Source organism: Cricetulus griseus (genome assembly GCF_003668045.3).
Source record: "Cricetulus griseus strain 17A/GY chromosome 1 unlocalized genomic scaffold, alternate assembly CriGri-PICRH-1.0 chr1_1, whole genome shotgun sequence".
NCBI lineage: Eukaryota > Metazoa > Chordata > Mammalia > Rodentia > Cricetidae > Cricetulus > Cricetulus griseus.
This window is the reverse complement of record NW_023276807.1, coordinates 57,838,796-57,859,492: the sequence shown is the minus strand read 5'-3', so window position 1 is coordinate 57,859,492 and position 20,697 is coordinate 57,838,796. Positions and strand designations below refer to the sequence as shown.

Below are 20,697 nucleotides of genomic sequence, written 5' to 3'. Positions count from 1 at the left end.
AACAGGACGGAAATTACAAGCTCATTCTGTTTTAGTCCACCCCACTGAGCTTCAACAGCTCCTAACCTTTTTTCAGGCACCTAACATTTAATAATACATTTGGGAAGGGGGAGTGGCCCAGGGGCCAAGCATATGCTCAGCATTTAGAAGGCCCATGCTTTAATGTCTAACATTCCAAAAAATTCATCAATTAAAACATTTGTATTTTTAATATAAAAGTGAGACTTTAGAACTTGGAAATGTATAGTGTATCCTCAACCATTATAAAGCCTGAGAGATTCATCCCTAGCTATTAGAAACATCAGCTGCCAAAAGGTCTCAGTCAAGAACCTCGTCCAGGTTCTTGACTAAAGACAGCTGCAGGGTGGGGTATAGCTCACTGGGCCCTGAGCTGGAGCCCATCAATTTAAAACAAGAAAAAAGAAAGTGTGGGAATTTGTCTACCTTCCCAAACCACTCCTGTGCTGGGGACAGTCCACATCCAGCAAGAAACACAAGGGACGCACCCTCACCCAGTTCAGAAGAGCTCTCAAATGCCACCTCAGCTCACAGATTAACCAGAGCCCTGAGGAGACAGGTGCAGTTCAACTCCCTCAGCTGCACTCCTCACAGGGACTAACACAATGGAGACGCCCCAAACATATCCTGCCTTCTAGTCCCTGTTTCAGAGTCTGGGGCTGGAAACCTAAAGATTTAAATAAAATACCACTTGTTTTATATGATTCATTCTCTCTCCACAATCAAAAATACTTTTCCCTACCAACACAGTGAACACCTGCAGCATGAATGCAGCCAGTTTTCCAAATAACAATGGTTCCCACCACACTGTCCTTAAACAGTGTCAAACTGGATCAATCTTCCTACCCAAGAAAAGGCAAGGCTCACGCACGGTGGAGGATGGGTGCTGGTACAGATGATTGTCTCCCAGAAGTAGGTGGTCAATGTAGCCAGAGGCTCCTCCAGTACAATGAGGGTACTTCCCCATGTCGCCAATACCACCAGGGCCAAGGTAGCCACTAAGGAAGTGAAAAACATGCTTAATTGACAGGACTGAGGAAGGGATAGTGCTGAAAGGTGGCTTTTCATGGAGGACAGGTTCAAAGAGCCTCACATATAAACGGGCCACAACCCTGGACAACAGCCCCCATCACTGGAAGGCAGGTCCACTTTCTACTCAGGGTGATGCTGAGACAATTCAACCCTCTTCTCTGTGTAAAGAGAGCTTCAATGAGGAGAAAGTATGAAAGAGAATTCCTCTGACTAGAGAAATTTCAATGCTATAGAACCTCACCTCTAACTCAGCAGAAAGGGATAGGCAGAAAGGCACTACCACGGCTGGGGTGATAGCTCAGTCAGTAAAGTGTTTGCCTTGCAAGCCTGAGGGCCCAAGTTCGATGCCCAGAATACACAGAATGAAAAGAGAGGGAGAAATAAAGAAAAAGAAAGCCAACCAGCCAAGTCATGCATTGGGGCTGGAAAGAGAGCTCATCAGTGGTTAACAGCACAAGCTGCTCTTCCAGAAGACCTGGGTTTGATTCCCAGAACCCACATGGTGGTCCAATTCCAGGGATCCAATGCCTCGTCAATCACTGTGTGCACATGGTATGCAGACACATATGCAAGCAAAACACTCATACACATAAAACTTTTATTAAAAAAAAAAAAAGGCCATGCATGGTGACACACACTTGTAATACCAGCCCTGGAGAGGTGGAGACAGGTGGAGTCTTGGGACTCATTGGTCAGCCTACTTGGCAAACTCTATGTTGCAAAAAAAGAGAAAGGATCGACAACTGAGGAATAACACCAGTGCTTCAGCCTTTAGATGCAGATGCACACACATGCACCCCCCACACACACACACACAGACAGGAGCACACATACACAAACACACACACACACACACACACACACACACACACACACACACACACACACACAGATTACCTGGCAAGGGGTCACTTACGTAGGGCACCCAGGGACAGGTAAAAAGAATGTCAAAGCCAGCCAAATGCTTTCCAGTATCAGAACGACGAGCCATTGGGGCCAGCTGCAAGTGATGTCTCGAAGAGAAAGGTAGCTTCTTTCCTGATGAGAGGCAAGAACAGTGCACGTGAGGAAACAGTGAACCTGAATAAAGCCAGTGATTGGTTCTTGGCCTTTATAGTAGAATAAAAAAAATTATCTGGCTGGGAAGATGGTTCAGTTGGTAGCATGAGGACCTCAATCCAAGTCCAAGCCCAGAACAAACACAAGAGGACTGATGTGTGGTGTGGTCCTGTAATTCTAGTGTAGTGTAGTGTAACTGATTAGGTCCAGGCAGTGAGAGACTCTGACTCAAATGACTTCCAAGTCTGCCCCCCTCCCTATACACACACATAAGATTCTCACCAAGGCACATCTGTCAGGGACAGGCTTCGAGAAGATGAGTTCCAACACAGCGACCACAAAGTATGTCACTCCCAACCGCTGCAGGACACCAGGGATCCGCACCTTATCCCAAGACACTGCCAAAGACACAAGTCACCGAAGGCTAAGCCAGCAGGATGCATCTTACCCCAAGACAGTGCTGTCTCCTGTATTACTCATAAGTAAATCATCATAGCTCATGGATACACATGGGCTGGGGACACGGCACTCTCTGTAAACAAGTGCCTGGCCAACTTCACTCAATTGGGGGATAAAGCAAGGACTCCCTGTGGCACAGAATCCAGCTACTATCCCTTACCTACTAGAGATATGGATGTAACCCTCATGTCACCAGAAACATGCAGACCAGACCAAACCACTATTCACCACATACAACAGGTTACAGACTGTATCCCGGGGAGAGAACCTATAGCAAACCCTGTAGTGGCTTCCCCTGAGGTTTGGAAGAACATTGAGCACTTCATGTGGAGTCCACCAAAATTCTCTCTCCTAAACCAGGGGTTCCCAACCTTGGGGCTGATCAACCCTTTCACAGGGGTCGCCTAAGACCACTGGAAAATAGATATTAACATTACGATTCACAACAGTAGCAGAATTAGTTATGAAGAAGCAATGAAATAATTTTATGGTCAGGGTTCACCACTGAGATACTGTGTGTATTAAAGGGTTGCAGCATTAGGAAAGTTGAGAACCACTGGTCTAAGCTCTTAGGCTTCCAATAAAAAGGCACGTACTGCCCGAGGGCTGGATTTGATGGTGCATATCTGTTCTCCTTTGACAGAGACAAAGCAAGGCCCCAGGACAGTAACTGCTGCCTTCCCTGTCAGCATCGGGTACCAAACAAGGGGCTCACATCCTGTCTTCACCATCTGGTGTCACTGAAGAGGACAGAAGCAATGACAACAATCCCCTTTCCAGGAGCACAGCTGGCACACAGGTGAGGACAGATTCTTAAACTTACAGCCAACACTAACAGTTCATGGACCCAAAAGAGACAGAGTACAAGAACAAAGTGACCTGATCATTTTCTCCTCTGTCCATTAACACATGGACATGACCCAGAAACAACACTTCAACCTCACTCAGTCTGATTTTTCTTTTATATCACAGTCATAGAGGTGCCTCCCATTACTAAATTTCCAAGCTAAGTATAACAGTATCCAATGGTATTCAAGCAGTATACATACTCTTCTAATAATTTGTCCTTTGGGAGGGATCCAGGATGGAAGAATTACATTAGATTATAACACGTGAGGCTCAGTGGCAAAAAGCTTGTCTGGCATGTGTAAGGGCCTGGGTTTGATCACAAACACTGAATATATATTGGTGGCGCACGCCTTTAATACCAGCGTCGGGAGACAGAGAAAGCAGATCTCTGTGAGTTCGAGACCAGCCTGGTCTACAAGAGCTAGTATCAGGACAGCCTCCAAAGCCACAGAGAAACCCTGTCTCGAAAAACCAACCAACCAACCAACCAACCAACCAACCAACCAACCAACCAAGTCTTTTCCATAGTTCAACCCAACTCTATATAAAAAAAGGACAGAAACACTTACATGGACCAAGGCAGTAATTGGGGTTGACAACGATAATTCCTATGCAGATTAACAGGAAACTTCTCCATGTAATTTTCCCCAGCAGTCTGAACTTTGAACATCCTCGATGTAGGGCAGAAGTCATTGATAAGAAAACTGAAGATCCCATAATAAATACAAACCTAAAAAGAAAGGCTATGGGTAGGTGGCCATTCCCAGTTTTATACATGTACCCTTGATATCTTACAGGAGAAAAGTGACATGCTGTCTATCCATAGGAGTCAGTTACTGAAACAGTGTCAGTCTCAGAATACGGGAGGGGCACTAACACAGCCCTGCTGGTGGGAATTTTGACAGAACATCTTCAAGTCCTGTTGTAGGAGGAAAACTGACTAATAGTAAGTGGGATTTCCATGGATAACCCTACAAGCATTTATCAGAGAGAAAAGCAATGGACACTTGGACCCAAGGGGCTTGAGTTAACACGCTGTCCAAGTCCTTCAGAAACAAAACATTCAAATCTTTTAGAAACTCATTCCTTCTGAAAGAAAAAAAGGCTCTCTCTCTCTCTCTTTCTCTCTCTCTCCTCTCTCTCCATTTGGTAGGAATCACATGTTACATATTTCCTTTTCCTTTCTTAAGCACAGTCTCCCTTAAAAACAAAAAAAAACGTTGAATGTGAGCTGTCCACAGGCTCATGTGAGCTGTCCACAGGCTCATGTGTTCAGTCGGTTCCTATTTGGTGGTGTTTTGGAGATCTCAGGGCCTTCTAAACACCAAGACTACTTGGCCAGCACAGTGCTGCAGGGTGCGGTTAGAGGACTGGAGCAGCCCATTCCTGCCATGAGACTTGGTTTCCTGTTTTGCTGCCAAGTGTGAGCAAGCTGCCTCCTGCTCCCACTGCACGCAACCCTGAGCTAAAGTAACTTCTCTAAGTTGCTCTTGTGAGGTATTTTGTCCCTTTGAGGAGAAAAGCAACCAATACAAAACCACAGTATATTTTTCCTAGTTATTGGCTCAGTGTTAGGGAAACATGGCTTGCTCTGGCTGCCTCCCAGATTCCCCTGGCTTCCCTTTCAGGATTTAGCTGTCTCATAGAGCAGTAATAGAGGAGCACAGACCATGTGCTGAAGTCATTACCAGATCTCAAACAATATTTGCCCTGTCCAAATCCTCTCAAAACAACAAACACTTCTCCCCAAACCTTGAGTCTATGGTATACAATGCCAGCGTCCCAACATAGGAAATATTCTCCTGGAACCATCTCCAGGGATGGAGCACTCAGGTGGCTCCAAGCATCCGGGTAAACACAAGTGGTGCATCATATGGGAAAAATGCCATGACAAGATCAAGCATCCACTAGGGAGGAGATGTTTTTACTCTACTACCATATTAGATTTTAATTTACAACTATCATTTCCTGCTAGGTATTTATCCATACTCACAGATACCGGTTTACCGTACCAATTTTTAAGAAATATGATTTACACATATTTAGGAAATTAGTGGAACTTGACTATAAATTCGGGGTTAATGGTATGATTTCAGCATCTGTTCTAACAAGATGTTTCATACGAGACCATTCATCTCTGGAGCTGAGACTATGTATGGCATGGTGGCAGAGTACATGCTTAGTGCACACAAGGTCTTAGTGTCAATCTATAGCCCCATGCGGACACGAGAATGTCAGACATCTTTTATGTACACATGCAAAAACGTGATGTCAAGTATACAAACTACCCAGTCATATAACTTATGGCATGACTTCACAACAGTAAGTGCAGGCTCATGATCAAAACTGGTCAGAGAGAGGCTCCAGCCTTTTAAAGACAAAGGATGGGAGATGATCTGTGGAAGAGCCAATGGCCACAGTGTCCATGCAATATTATGAAATATCTCTCACATCCTAAGAGACTGGAACTCCTGCTATCCCTCACAGTTGAGTTAATAATATACCTTGAGGTCATTAAAGACTGCTGTCCTACTGCACACTCAGCCTGTCTGGGTAACCTACCTTTAAGAGAATAATATGACGGTCAACCCTGCTTGCTTTGGATTTCCCATAGAATCACCCTTACAACCCAAGCTAAAGCATGGTTTTAATCTTAAATTATGTAATCTTCCATGCCTCTGGCCCAGATAATGTATGCATCTCATTTGCCAAAAGCAGCAAATACAGAAGTTGAAAGCAACTTCCTAAAATCTACCTTAAAGGTTGAAAGCAACCAGTTATGGATATTGATTGATAAACAATGTTGTTGTTCATTGTCTGGGTCATTTGGGATCCATGGAGGCAGTGACTTAATTCCTTGTAGAACTCTACTGAAGATTTCTGTAGTGTACCATCCTTTCCCCATGGGTGCTCTCTGTGCTGTTCAACAAATGCAGAGTGAAGCCCTCTGTTAGGGAGACATACAGCACCCACATACAGAATATACAGTCATTCAACAGTCAGACACAGGGGCCAACACAGCCTTCCATCAGGCACAGATTCAGACACAAGCAACAGGCAGACAAGGAGATAGGAGGCAATGGAGCAGGAGGTAGAGATTTTAAGTCTGGACTCCCATGTGGTTAAAGGACTCCTAGGGGATATGCTTTCCTCTTTCTGTTCTTATTACCAATGCATTGCTGGTGACAGGAGTTAATCACTAATGTGTATAACCCCACAACATAGCAATTGTCAGCTCACCATGGGAAGACGAGGTCAGCCACAGTCAGTCCTGTAAGATGATTTGAAAACATCAGTAAGAAAGAGTATTCTAGGATATAAATATTTCCCAATTCCAAAATGTATAAATTGCACTGCGTATTCACACAGAAAGAACAACACAGACAGGAGCCACATACAGCCACTGGGCCTGGGGGCTGTGGAGGGTTCCCTGATCATAAACCATTCACACTATAAGTCTGTGGATGAGTTTGTGACCTTGCAGCAGTACTAGTCAAAACCTATTCTCTCCCGCTGCCAGACACTCCATGTCTTCCAGCAGAATGCCCAACAAGGAACATAACCAAAACTGTTTGGTCACACAAAAGAGAAGCTGGTGTTTAGGTATGAGTGGGAGTTAGGACTGTTGTAAATTCTTCTGTTGGCTTTATTTGTGGATGGGGAGGCATGTATAGATCAGAGGACAACTTAGAGGAGTCACTTTCACAATATGGGTCTTGGGGATTGAACTCAAGTTGGCAGCCAGAAACTTTACCTGCTGAGCTATTTTGCAAGCACTGGAATCTTGTCTTACACTTGACTGCAGTCAAGGGGCCAAGAAGCGATAACTTGTTTTAAATACTTAAACACAATTCAAGTCCTACAAGTGTCTGGACTCTAGGTCTGAGTATTGAGCTGCATCAGCTGCAGACTCCATCATCCATACATGGAATCTGGGTGCCGGTGGTCAAATACAATGTACTCTCTTCTAAAGGCTTTCGGGGACTTTTACAGAATGAAAAATATTCTGTGATTATATTGTAGAATCATATTGTAAAAAAATGTTTATTTTTACCAAAGAAAACTATTCTGTCTGGCCAGAATAAAGACAACTAAAAGTTCCCAAAAGTTCGTGTCTGTAATGATCAGGTATTCCATGTCATTTTTCTGGTTCTAAAATACCCATTGTCCAGCAACTACCCACCCAGATTTATAGCTGCTATCGAGTGCCACTCAGACTAGTCTTTGTAGGTGGCACCCCAAGAAAGACGCAAAGTCCCCAAGAATATGGTAGCTCTACCATCTAGACTGTAACAATGATCCAGTAGAACCAATTCTTTTACATCTCTTGTGGAGACCCAAAGTCTCACAGCAGAAAAATCCAATCTCTGTGTCATTACAGAGAATCACTCTAGATCCATGGAAGAACAAAACCAAAGGGCCCCCATGTAAGCCAGGGTGGTTCTACACAGGCTGGGAGGGCCCTGGTAGGGTGCCCACAGGGAATGCTGGGTCATTCTCCTATCCAAGTTCTCTGGGGTCAGGCTGGAGAACTAGTAGCTCACCATTCCAACTTGAATGTTTGAAGTACCAGTATTTTCCTCCTCCATAGTTAACGAAAACCATGAGGATGAGAGCTATCCTGTAAGGCAGACAAAGGGAGGGCAGTGTGAGAACAAACCCTCAAGTACAGACACTCTTTCAGACAAGGCTCGTCATATTATAATGTGGCTCAACAGAGCAGTTTATGACAAGGGTAGAAAGTTCAAGATAGGGTTATCTGGTGCTCACTATGAGGGACCATGATGGTGCTCTGCAACCAATATTTCTAACAATATATCAAGAAAAAATTATACTTGGGCTGGCAAGACGGCTTAGCTGGTAAAGACACTTACTACATGCCTAAAGACCACAGCTCTACAAGGTACAAAGGGAGAATTCAGTCCTGCGAGCCATCCTCTCACCTCCATGGGGGCACCATGACCAGGAATCCCCAACACGCACGCGTGCACGTGCACACACACACACACACACACACACACACACACACACACACACACACACGTAATTTTTAAAATTTATTTATTGTGTATACAGTATTTTGTTCCCATGTATCCCTGCAGGCCAAAAGAGGGCACCTGATCTCATTATGGATGGTTGTGAGCCATCATGTGGTTGCTGGGAATTAACCTCAAGACCTCTGGAAGAGCAGCCAGAGCTCTTAACCTCTGAGTCATCCCTCCAGCCCAATATATATATATATATATAATATATATATATATATATGTAAATTTTTTGAGACAGGGTTTCTCTGTGTGTAGCCCTGGGTGTCCTGGAACTCACTCTGTAGACCACGCTGGCCTTGAGCTCACAGAGATTCTCCTGCCTCTGCCTCCTGAGTGCTGAGACCAAAGGCTGTGCTACCACACCCTGTTTATGCTACTGGATTTTGTGAACTGAAAACAAAGTCATATGTATTCAGTAATGCAACTTTTAAAAAATTATTTTGGGTATCTCAGGTGTATCATCATAGAAGACATAGAAGCCTGGGATTCAGAAAACTAAGGGTCCACAATTTGAGTCTTGCTTTCTTCTTGGGCACATCCTAGTCACTAAATGCTAGTTTCTATCTATCTGAACTGTCAATGATGACAGACAGAAAGAAAAGGAATATACTCAAATGGACTCTAGACAGGCTGTCCTTTGATGCTGCCCTGAGAAGAGACACTCTGGTAGGCTGAGAGACTAACCTTCCTGCGCCTTGTGACCCAACTGTCTATGACACAAGCCTAACTTAGCAACTCAGTGGCTAAGAAAGTTATTTAACTCAGTAGTCTATTTCTCCATCTGTGACACACACCTGTGGCAAGCACATTTCGTAGTATTATTAAAGAGTTCAAACAAGATGAGTTAAGAGCTTCAATGGCCCAGAGAGCTATATGGTTGTTATCAATTTTATATACTGGGATTGTTTTCTCTGAAACCTGAAATAAGCTAAAATACCAAATGTGTCCATGATGTCACAGGTGGAAAACACCACACTGTTGTCATGTCAGCTCATGGTAAAAATGCAGGTGCTGGCTGGTGGTGAAGCACTGTCTGTCCCCGAGTGGAGGCTGCCATAAATCCTAGAATGTCTCACTCCACCCTCCAAAAGAAAAGACGAAAAACAAAATCAAACAACTAACCCATAGGCACAGTAAAAGTCCTGTCTAAAATCACTCTCAGGTCATGCATGTGAGGTACAGGAAAGAAAACTAAACTTGTGCTTAGACCTGGGTCCCAGCCACAAGATTTCTCAGTGTCAATATTCAAACTCTGAAACACCTCTGGCTCCAAGCATTCTGGATGGGGGCAGCTTATCCAAACACAGGACCCAGCTCCCATATATCTAACAGGGTCCTTGGGACTCTGGAGGCTGGGAAGGAAATGCAAGGCTATCAGTAGAAGTCAGTTATTCTCAGATGGGAGAAATGGAAGAACTGACAGTGTGTATTTTATTTTTGGCTTTACTGTTATCTACTTTATCAGAGTTTGGCCTTGGCCCTTCTACCACAAGTACAGCATGACGAGTATGACACATGATGGTGGATCTGCCATCAGAGAACTTGTTATCCAAGTCATTCTAGTGGCGAAGGTGAGATGCAGCTGTGGGCTGGTATACCTTCCAAACTGCTGCTTGTTACTGGACATAGTAAGACAGAGTGGCCTGAACGCATACACTTGTCCAGACCACCAAATACACTAGTGGAAACTGGTTCTGGCTGTGTTCCTCCTCTTCTCTCCCAATCTCATGATGACCTTGCCTTTTGTTTCACTTTTTTGTTTGCTTTTTGTGGTGCTGGGGAATGACCTCAGAGCTCTGTGCAAGCTAAATAAGTGGTCTGCCCACACTCTGGCAGGCCCCTTATCATGACAAGGAAAGAGGCTGCAAACACTACATTTACTTTTTTTTTTTTTTCCAAGATAGGGTTTCTCTGTGTAGTTTTGGAGCCTGTCCTGGCACTCGCTCTGGAGACCAGGCTGGCCTCGAACTCAGAGAGATCCGCCTGCCTCTGCCTCCCGAGTGCTGGGATTAAAGGTGTGTACCACCAATACCCGGCCTACTTTACCTGACATGGACCCCTCCCTGCCATTGAGGCCCACTTACCCCCTGAATGTGTCCACGCATCGGAGACGGTATGGCAAGGCAGATGTGTGTCGTGTTTCTGGTTGACAGTCACCACTGAGGGGGTCTGCTCTGCTTGGGGATCCTAGCTCCTTCCAAAGGGAGAGAGAGGGTACTTAATAAGGCTAAGGAACAGGTTTCATTATCTGGTATTTTAGCAAAGAAATTAGAGTGGGAAAGTAAGGATAATTTTTGAACAATGATTTGGTTTTGTAAAGATCCCATTCAGAGGTTTCATTTTCCACTCTATTTGCACTTTTATGCCCTTTGCTGGGTTTGCTGGTAGTCATGTTGATAGTGACACAAAGACATGGGCCTGGGGCTGAGGTGTAATTCAGTGGTAGGATGCTTGTCTATTGTGTGAAAGGCCACGAGTTCAGCTCCCTGAACCAGAAAAACAAGGTGTGAACTGGTTTAGGTAGTCCAGAACCGGCATGGAAACACATGCACTGCTGAGAATTTATTAGTCCAAATGTAACAGTTTATCTAGTCATTATAATGGCCATCAACAATTAGATGGTTAATATGGGTGTTCTGGGGCTCATTTACTTTCAAACGGGGCTGGCTACTGAGTGAAAACTGTACATCTTAAGGCACTCAGACTTCCACCCTCACTGAGAAAGAGGGGTGTGGGACCTCCATAGAAGCTGAGGACAAGGCTGCTCTTTATTTGGGACACAAGTTGGGGGCTAGAAAGATGGCCATCCCTAAAGTGCCTGCTGCACAGGCCTCACAACAGAACTCACAGCAAAAGGAGAAAATCTACCCCCAAAGGGTGTCTTTCTTATGAGCTCTACATGCAGGCCAAGGCACATGCATGCACACCTACACCCGCATGTCTCTCTCACACACATACATTAATAAATAAGTAATAAAGTAATAGATGTGAGGGGCCTGGGACAGCTGGAAAGGTGCCTGCCTAGCATATTTGAGGCCTTGGGTTTGACTCCTCATACCACATAACCAAACAAGATGACATATGCCTATAATCTGGACAAGAGGAGGGTCACAAGTTCAAGGGTACCCTTAGCTATATACTACATAGTAAGTTAGAGGTCAACCTAAGCTACATGTGACCCTGTCTCCAAGAGAGAGAAAGAGAGGAGAAAGAGAGAAAGGAGAGGGGAGAGGACAGAGGAGGGAGGGAGGGAGGGAGAAGAAAGGAAGTATATAAGCAAGCAAGCATGTAGGCAATGCTGGTTTACACTGATAATCCCAGCATTTGGGATCATCAGACAGGAAGAATACAGGTTCTGTTGAGGAATGTTGCTGCATGTAGAGTCTGCGTAGCATGCACAGGCCCTGGGTCAGAAAATCAGCACAGGAAAAACATTCAGGACATACTGTCTGACTTTCCACAATATAATTAAAATGTATTAAGCTAGACAATAATGCTCATTAAAAGGGAAATTATAAATTCAAACCCAGATAACACATGTAAAGTTGAATAACTCACAGAATTGATGAGGCGGTCAGTTTCTCGAGAGGTTATTGTCTTAGAAATCCAATTACTGAAGTCATCCAAACTGTTAAAAAAAAAAAGCCTCCATTAGTTTTCATTCTTGAATGGTAATATTTTCAAAATGACTAGCTACTGGAATAAAATTTAGTTAAGGTCCATAAACATTATGAAAGATTTTTAGAAATGGCAAATTAAGAGTTTTCAGTCACCTCATCAGTTAATAAGAACAATGGTGGAGACTCCAAGAGCCATGAAAATCTCATGACAGTGTTCTATGTCACCAGGGTTCTTATTGCCATTAAAATTCAAAGTACGGGCACATGACAACAACTATGACCACTCAACCTAGGAATGTCTCAACAGAACACACAAGAAATAAATGATTACATATAAAAAGCAAAAGGCACCCTCTGTGATTGCAACTACAAACACGCATGTGCACACTGAGCAAGCAGGAGAGAGTATTCGTTGGCAATGATACAATTCTATTTGTATCGCTGACCTAACTGAAAATTAACTTCACTTACATGGTTGACAAAAGGGTAAATCCAATCACTGATTTTTTTCTTTTTAAGAGATCTCCAGCCCACAAGACAGCTCACTAAGTAAAGATGTTTGCCATTAAGCCTAACAACCCGAGTTTGATCTCAGGAACCCATGTGGTAGGAGAAAACTGACTCCCAAGAGGTGTCCTCTGACTTCCACACATGTACATGCCCCTGCTACACACATATAAGCACACACGCGCGCGCGCGCACACACACACACACACACACACACACACACACACACACACACACACACACATCTTTTTTAAAAACAAAACAGAATACCTTTAATCCCAGCACTTAGGAGGCAGAGGAGGTTGGATCTCTGAGTTTGAGGCCAGTCTGATCTACAGAGCAACTTCCTGGACAGCCAGAACTATATGGAGAAACCCTGTCTTGAAAAAAAAAATAAACAAAACAAACAAACAAAACCACCCAAAGATTTACATCTCAGCTTGCTTTAAAACAAAGTCACCCATATGTCTTGGTAAACACAATGAGTCACTAAGCTTCAAATATCCACACATGGGCAATCTTACTTTATCCAACTTCCTCCTCTTGACTCACTATCTTTTAGTATCTTACAGAAACCCATAAACATTGAGGTATCTGTAAAAGGGAAGAACTGTTTCATTTCTAAACATAATCATGACATTATTATATTTCACATTTATTTCTTTAAGTTTATATATTATGTGGGGAGACGGGCACATGCCACGGTGTGGAGGTCAGAGGACAATTGCTGGAGTTTGTTCCCCCCTTCCATGTGGAACTGGGGTTGGTCAGATCATCAGGCTTGGTGGCAAGTACCACCAATAATAGCCTTTCCTATTACTGCATTTCAAATGACAGCAATATTCCTTGCTTTCTTCACACTGCCAGCTTATAGATGTTCTTCACACTTGTTCAAATCAGCCCCACATACAATTCACACAGCTAATACTTCCCACACAGCTAATACTTGTAGTCCCTCTTACAAACCAGGACCATTTCTGGTCGACACAGCACTGCTCATGTCACCATCACGTGTAGACATTAAAATAGACACATTCAAGGAAGCACCAAATGGAGAAGTTGAAATGCTTAAAAATAAACACTTAACTTTGACTGTTTCTTCTCCAAGTGGATGGGGACATCTTTGGCCTATGAAATGTCCTTTAACTTACACAGGTATGTTGGGAAACAATAGGGCAAGGGATGGCCTTCAGCTCCCCTCCTGCCAGAGCATTCAGTCTAGCCACCTAGTTGAGGCAAGATTAGTTCAATTACATAGAGGGAAAGAGGACAAGATGAATGCTCCTCCTTGCAAATAGCTCATTCCAGTTATTTTACTATGGAGAGAAAGGGCAGAACCATTCACACAAAAAGCACCAAGAGAAAGCACACTGCTATATTATAACAGCAAGTCCAGCATAACAAGATTGACAAGCTAACACCTGACTCCAAAGAAACCAAACAGCGAGACTTCTACTTTCTTCCTGGGAAGTTGTTGAGTCAAATGTTCATGCCCAAGCAGCAAGTGACCCTTTTACTAATATATGGTCATGTTTCTTAGACATGGGATGAAGCAATTTCAAACACCCACAAAGCTAGAAGGTTGGATTACATAAGCTCCCTCGAGGCAGCCAAACTAAAGTTATATTTTCACTCTTCCAACTTAAACACTGTTGTGGGATATTTGTATACTGTGTGAAGATATATTGCTGTGGTTGGTTGTTAGAAGCCAAATCTTAGGGCTTGGCATGAGATCCTAGGCCATGCTTGGCATGCCACATAGTTAACCTTTACATAGCAGCTCCTTAGAACCTCAGCTCAAGAAAAGAAACAACTTGACCCAGTCCTCCACCCACTGGCTCAGTCACCTAGGCAACCCTTCCTGGACCTCTTACTCATGAACTCTTTACCCTGCCAAACATCCTCTTTGTGGCTTCCTAATATCCTGCCTATACTAACACCTGGTGTACAAACAACCCATTCTGCCCCTCCACATATCCTGCTCTGCTGACTATATAAGCTAGCCTGAGAAAAGTAAAGTTTGCCACTTGATCAGAATCCTGTCTTGTGGTTGTTCTTTCTGCGTCTCTTGTCCCCATTCCCTATCCCTGACTCTCTTGTCCCATGTTGATGTCCTGCAGGTCGGGACAACTGGTTCAATAAAGAACTGAATGGCCAATAGCTAGGCAGGAGGTATAGGTGGGATTTCCAAGGAGAGAAAAGAGGAGGAGGAAGAATTGAGGGACAGGAGACACCAGGAGGCACAAAGAGGAAACAGGAGGTGTAAGATGGAAAAGAGATAGTACCACGTGATAGAACACAGATTAATACAAATGAACTAATTTAAATTGTAAGAGCTAGTTAGGATCCGAGTAGTGGCTCACGCCTTTAATCCCAGCACTCAGCAGGCAGAGGCAGGAGGATCTCTGTGAGTTCAAGACCAGCCTGGTCTACAAGAGCTAGTTCCAGAACAGCCTCCAAAGCCACAGAAAAACCCTGTCTCAAAAAACAAAAAGAAAAACAAACAAACAAAAAGCTAGTTAGGAACAAGTCTAAACTATAGGCCAAGCTTTCATAATTACTAAGAAGTCTCTGTGTCATTATTTGGGAGTTGGCTGGTGAGCCAGAGAAACTTGTTACAGAACACAGATTACTAATGAAGTCTGTGGTCCTTCAGGAGACCCAAGACCCTAACGGATGAACATGTGAAAACGCAGTCTCTCTCTCCTCCCATCCTTCCTTCCTTTCTAAGACCAGTTTCACTATGGAGCCAAGGCTGGCTCTGAACTCAAACTCCAGATCCTTCTTCCTCTACCTCCCAACTGTTGGGGCCACATGCGTGTATGTGACAATGACCATCCTTCTTCCCTTTAAAACATGAAAGAACTTTCCTTTAAAGCTGATTAAAGGGCAGTTAAGAATGTATACTGTTCTTAAAGAAGACCCGAGTTTGGGTCCCAGCACCCACCTTGGGTGACTCACAACTACCTTAACTCCAGCTCCAGGGGATCCAATGCCTCTGGCCTCTGTGAGGACACACAGACAGAGACACAGACACACACACACAGACACAGACACACACACACACACACACAAAGACAAACCCACAGAGAGACAGACACAAATACATACACACTACTTTTTAAGAATAAATTAATTAAATCTTCCATTGATTAAACTAGCCTAGATCTAGTTTGCTCTATTTTTCTTGTCTTGTCTACTGGTTCACCCACCAGAATCACTGTTAGGCAGTCAGGGAAAGGCAAATGCCCTCTCAAACAGAAGCTTCTACCCACAGGAAAGCCAGTCCATGCTAAGGTCCTGGGCTACATGCTGCCCTTGTGTGGCTCTTTGGCCCCCAGACTCCTAACAGGGAGCAGAGAAAGCTGGAGTGGAGGGGTCATCAAGACTCACAAGGATGGGCTGGAGAGATGGCTCAGAGGTTAAGAGCAGTGGCTGCTCTTCCAGAGGTCCTGAGTTCAAGTCCCAGCATCCACATGGTGGCTCACAACCATCTATAATGAGATCTGGTGCCCTCTTCTGACATGTAGGCTGACATGCAGACAGAAGATTATACATAATAAATCTTAAAAAAAAAAAAAAAGACTCAGAAGGAGAGAAGTGGAGGAGAACCCAGTGTGGCAGCCTTCTCCTAAAGGTATTATAAACCGCCTCTACTAACTAAAACAATCCAGGAGATTCTTTAGGAACTAAATGTTTCTAAAGCATCTTTGTCTTCAGCCATGTTGTGAGAATGGAAGGCAAAAACCCATTTGCATCTTCACGAGCATGGCCTGTGGCCAGAGACTACCTTAGAGTCTGCTCCGTTGCCCATGACTGGAATAGACACGGCAGATGCACAAACATTCGCCAAACAAAGAATAATGGTCATCTATGTGTGTTTGCTTTTGGTGACTGTCCTGAGATGACATAACGGTCCCTTGAGGGCCAAATGACCCTTTCTTACATTATTTCTGGGCCTATGTTTCCCAGTCATACTCTCCTCAACAACTTACCTCAGTAAGAGCCTCAGGAAAGATATTGCGATGATGATTGCTAGACCAACAAGGAATGCAATACTTACAGCTGTAAAGAAAAAAAACAAAACATTATCCTCAAAATGCTATCATAAGTATCAAAGCTGTTGGGGATCATATGACCCTCGCAGTGACAGCTGGAGCAAATATGAGCAAAGCTCACATTCTCGTGTTAAATGCTATATAAACAATTAAGAATGGAGCATGCAGGGGCATTGCATGATATACTCCCAACACACCCACCACTCAGCTCCTGAATGATTTATTACTGTTATCAAAAGCCTGTCTCCCTTTGAGCTGGGGACTCGGCTCAGCAGTGCAACACTGACGCTGCATTTTCAAGGACTTGGGTTCTATCTTCTGCAAAACAAAAATGGTATTGCTAAGTTCCCCCTATTAAGTCCCTTCTCCTTGTTTTGCTAACATATTTTAAACCCCAGACATTGTGTCATTTCATCCCTATGTCCTTCAGTGTGTTCATAACATACATAGATCCTGCAGAGGGTCTGTGACCTCATATGTCTCCTGTCATACCACATAGAGGAGAATACAACTCTCTTCCTTGAGATGTTTTCTACCCCCAGATGGAAAACCTCTACCTATTCATGAGAAAACGTCCAACAGGGTCAGTCTACTAAACAGTCAGTTCTCTTCAAAACCATCAAGGTCATGAAAGACAAAGGAAGGCAAAGGGGACAAAGCAGCTTTGACAACTAAATGCAACTAGATTAGATCTAGGATCCTAGATTAAATCCTGAATGAGAGAAATAACACTAAGGAAAATGGCTCAGCAATAAATGCCCTTGCCACCAAGCCTGAAAACCTGAGTTCCAACCCCAGAAACCCCATGGTAGAAGAAGAGAACAAAAGCCCCAAAGTTGTCCTTTGACTCTACAACATTCAGACTGTAGCACCCCCGACACAATAAATAAACCAAATGTATGTTAAAAAAAAGACAACTTGGGGGGGGGGACAGAAAGGATATGTGATAGGTAGGGTTTTAGTTGGGGGAGTACTAGGGGATGAGGGGAGGGAGAGGGAACTGGGATTGACATGTAAAACAATCTTGTTTCTAATTCAAATAAAAAAATGGAAAAAAAAGACAACTTGGGAAGTTTAAATGTCTACAGATTGGTACTATGTAAATGTTAAGTTCCTGGTCCCAATAATTATATACAGTATAATTATAGTATGATTATATAGTTTAAGGACATACACAGAGCTAGATAAAGGGTATTCTTTTTTTTTAAGTAAAAATAATTTATTTTTTTATATTTGAATTACAAACAAGATTGAATTACATGACCATCCCAGTTCCCTTCTCCCTCCCTTCCTCCTCTACCACCCCCCCCAACTAAAATCCTACCTGTCATATGTCCTTTCTTCTAATCTATACCTGATTCAAAATTTCTGCTTCCTCATGACCTCTGCATCCTTCCTTTTCTTCCCTTCTCACTCTTGTAGCTTCCTCCCCCCTCTTCCCATGTTCTAAATTTGTTCAGGGGATGGTGACCCTTTCCCCTTCTCCAAGGGACAAAGTTTGTCTCTTTTAGGATCTTCCTTATTTACGAAAAAGGGTATTCAGAAAACTTTTGTAACATTTCTTTAAACCTGAAACTTTTTCACAAGCAGTGTCATTCAATGTTACTAATAATCTTTCATACTGAGGAGGTACACGTGAGACATGTACACATTGAGGAGGCACCTCCTGCTGACCACATGACATGAATTTAATGGCAAAAGCCTGTGTATTTGGTGTCACAGCAAAGAGTGGGTTCCAGTGTCAGGCTTAGCCACGAGCACCTTTCCTGCTGAGCAATCTCACTGGTCCTTAAGCTGACAATTTTTAATTACCATATTAAGTGCCCCTGTTACTCCAAAGGCAGCTTAAGTATTGTTTTTATTTTTGTCTTCTTTGTTTCATTAATAACCCTGCAGCTTTAATACTTTTTACGTTATTTTTTTCTTTTCTTTTTCTTTTTTTTCCAAGACAGGGTTTCTCTGTGTAGCTTTGGAGCCTATCCTGGCACTCGCTCTGGAGACCAAGTTGGCCTTGAACTCACAGAGATCTGCCTGCCTCTGCCTCCCAAGTGCTGGAATTAAAGGCGTGCACCACCAACGCCTGGCTCTTTTTATGTTATTTTTTCATCAGTGACATTCATTACTTTTTAACTGTTTTTATATTTATTTTTCTTGGTATGTTTATGTATGAATGCTGCACTGTGCATGTGTGGAGGTCAGAAGACAACTTGTAACAGTCTAGTCTCTCCTACAATGTGAGACTCAGGGGACTGAACTTGGATCCTCAGGCTTTTGGCAAGTGCTTTTACCTGCTGAGTTATCTTGTTGGGCCTCATTTTAACTGCTTAAGCTGCCCACATTGCCCCTTTGGTAATAGCTGTACATTCTTTTAAATGACATCACTCTTAGCTCTCTGTGAATAGAACTTACTAATGACACAAAGATTCCTTGCCATCCCTTAACGAGCATCACACAGAAATATCTAGAGAGGACTCAAGGTGACAGATGTTCTGCAGTGGAGTTATAAGAATATAAATTATGTCCCTTTCTGTGAGCGGACCTCAGGAGCTGTCAGTGTCAAGACTCCCAGGAAACATTATGCCCTAAACCCCCAAAATGAAAGTGAATTGCCCTATTTCTAGTTTCTTTCCACTGTATTGACTTTTTAAAACGTGTGCTTTGTAAAAACATGTGCTTAAACCCAGCAATATCAAAATACGGTGATGTGTCACATAATTTTCTTAGTATACATCTATGACACAGTAAAAACATCAAACTGGGATTAGGTATAGGCCAATGGCAGAGCACACACTTTAGTAGGGTCCTGATTTTAATCTCTGTCATCAAAAAGAAACTATAGCTGTCCCATAAATAAATGGTAGAGATAATATGCAACCCATGTTTTAAATTAATGAACACATCATGAAGTGTTAGATATAAGACTGAGAACTTTGAAAACAGACTACCAAAGAAACATATACATACGAAGGTTGCTGTCAACTGGATTCTCATTGACAACTAGGTCACAGGCAATTTCACTGGTTCCAGTGGAGGCATGCTGTACCAAAAGGGAATAGTTTCCAAATTCTCCAAATTTGTATTCCAGCCTAAAAAGAGAAGGTAAAATAAAAGCCAATGGTTACATTAGTAAATAAGGGGCTAGACCAGTGGTTTCCAACCCTGTGGATCATGACCCCATGGAGTGGATTATCAGTTACCCTACATATCAGATATTTACACTACAGTTCATAACAGCAGCAAAATTACAGTTACAAAGTAGCAACAAAATAATGTTATGCTTTGGGGTCACCACAACAAGAGGAACTGTATTAAAGGATCACAACATTAGGAAGGTTGAGAACTACTCTGCTAACACCATTAACAAGAAATTATATGAATTTTTATATAAAGATTGGGAAGATTAAGAAAAATGTTATAAAGAGAGGAAAAACAAAAACCATGTAGAAAAAAAAAAAAAAAAAGCAGACTCAAGTTAGACCATGATGAACAGGCACAGACCTACAAGCTGCTGTCTCTCCCCAGGTATAATTAACTTGTAGGATGATCCCGTGATGGGTGTTGACAGAGACGGCTGCAACGTTTGGCTTTGCAGATTTGCCGCTGTGAGAGACATTTGCCAGAGGCTGGAAGATGCACTGTGGAGACAAAAGCCAATAGACACAGTGTCAGAGTGACTGCTATTGTCACTTGGCAGTTCTGGGGATCAAAGCCATGGCCTTGTACTGTTAGGCAGGTGCTTTACCATAAACTACACAGCTCGTCCTGTTATGGGTCTTGAAAGTCTCTTTAGTGTTTAGGGGACACAATATCCAAGAGAAAAATCCTAACTCTTCCTTGTACTTTAAAAAACTTAAGCTGCAGTAATTCAGATAAAATTTACCCATTTTATATTAAAATAATGACTTCCAGGATGGAATTGAACAATCTTTATTCATAGGTAAGCTTTTCATAAGTTAATAAATGCAGCCTATATTAAATCTTGCATTCTATTATTTTAATGAATATTATTTAACAATTAAATTTACAGGATCCTATGTTACATGTTTCTAT

At 42.9% G+C, this 20,697-nt stretch overlaps 1 protein-coding gene across 2 annotated transcripts in view; it reads right to left on the bottom strand.

Moving 5' to 3' along the window:
• Hgsnat (heparan-alpha-glucosaminide N-acetyltransferase) overlaps positions 1-20,697 on the bottom strand; it is a 32,097-nt gene that overhangs the window by 7,043 nt on the left and 4,357 nt on the right. The window contains exons 3-13 of one of the 2 annotated variants that reach the window (XR_004772281.1): positions 20,146-20,282; positions 19,612-19,733; positions 16,585-16,654; positions 12,021-12,090; positions 10,547-10,656; positions 7,962-8,038; positions 6,658-6,688; positions 3,987-4,147; positions 2,392-2,507; positions 1,967-2,088; positions 865-1,016 (exon numbers count right to left, since the gene is read on the bottom strand). Coding sequence is in view for 1 of the 2 variants with exons in the window: in XM_027395367.2 (XP_027251168.1) it covers positions 890-1,016; positions 1,967-2,088; positions 2,392-2,507; positions 3,987-4,147; positions 6,658-6,688; positions 7,962-8,038; positions 10,547-10,656; positions 12,021-12,090; positions 16,585-16,654; positions 19,612-19,733; positions 20,146-20,282 (1,143 nt within the window). In the remaining variant the exon portion in view is untranslated. The remainder of the gene's footprint in view (positions 1-864; positions 1,017-1,966; positions 2,089-2,391; positions 2,508-3,986; positions 4,148-6,657; positions 6,689-7,961; positions 8,039-10,546; positions 10,657-12,020; positions 12,091-16,584; positions 16,655-19,611; positions 19,734-20,145; positions 20,283-20,697) is intronic. The other variant, XM_027395367.2, reaches the window with a different exon arrangement.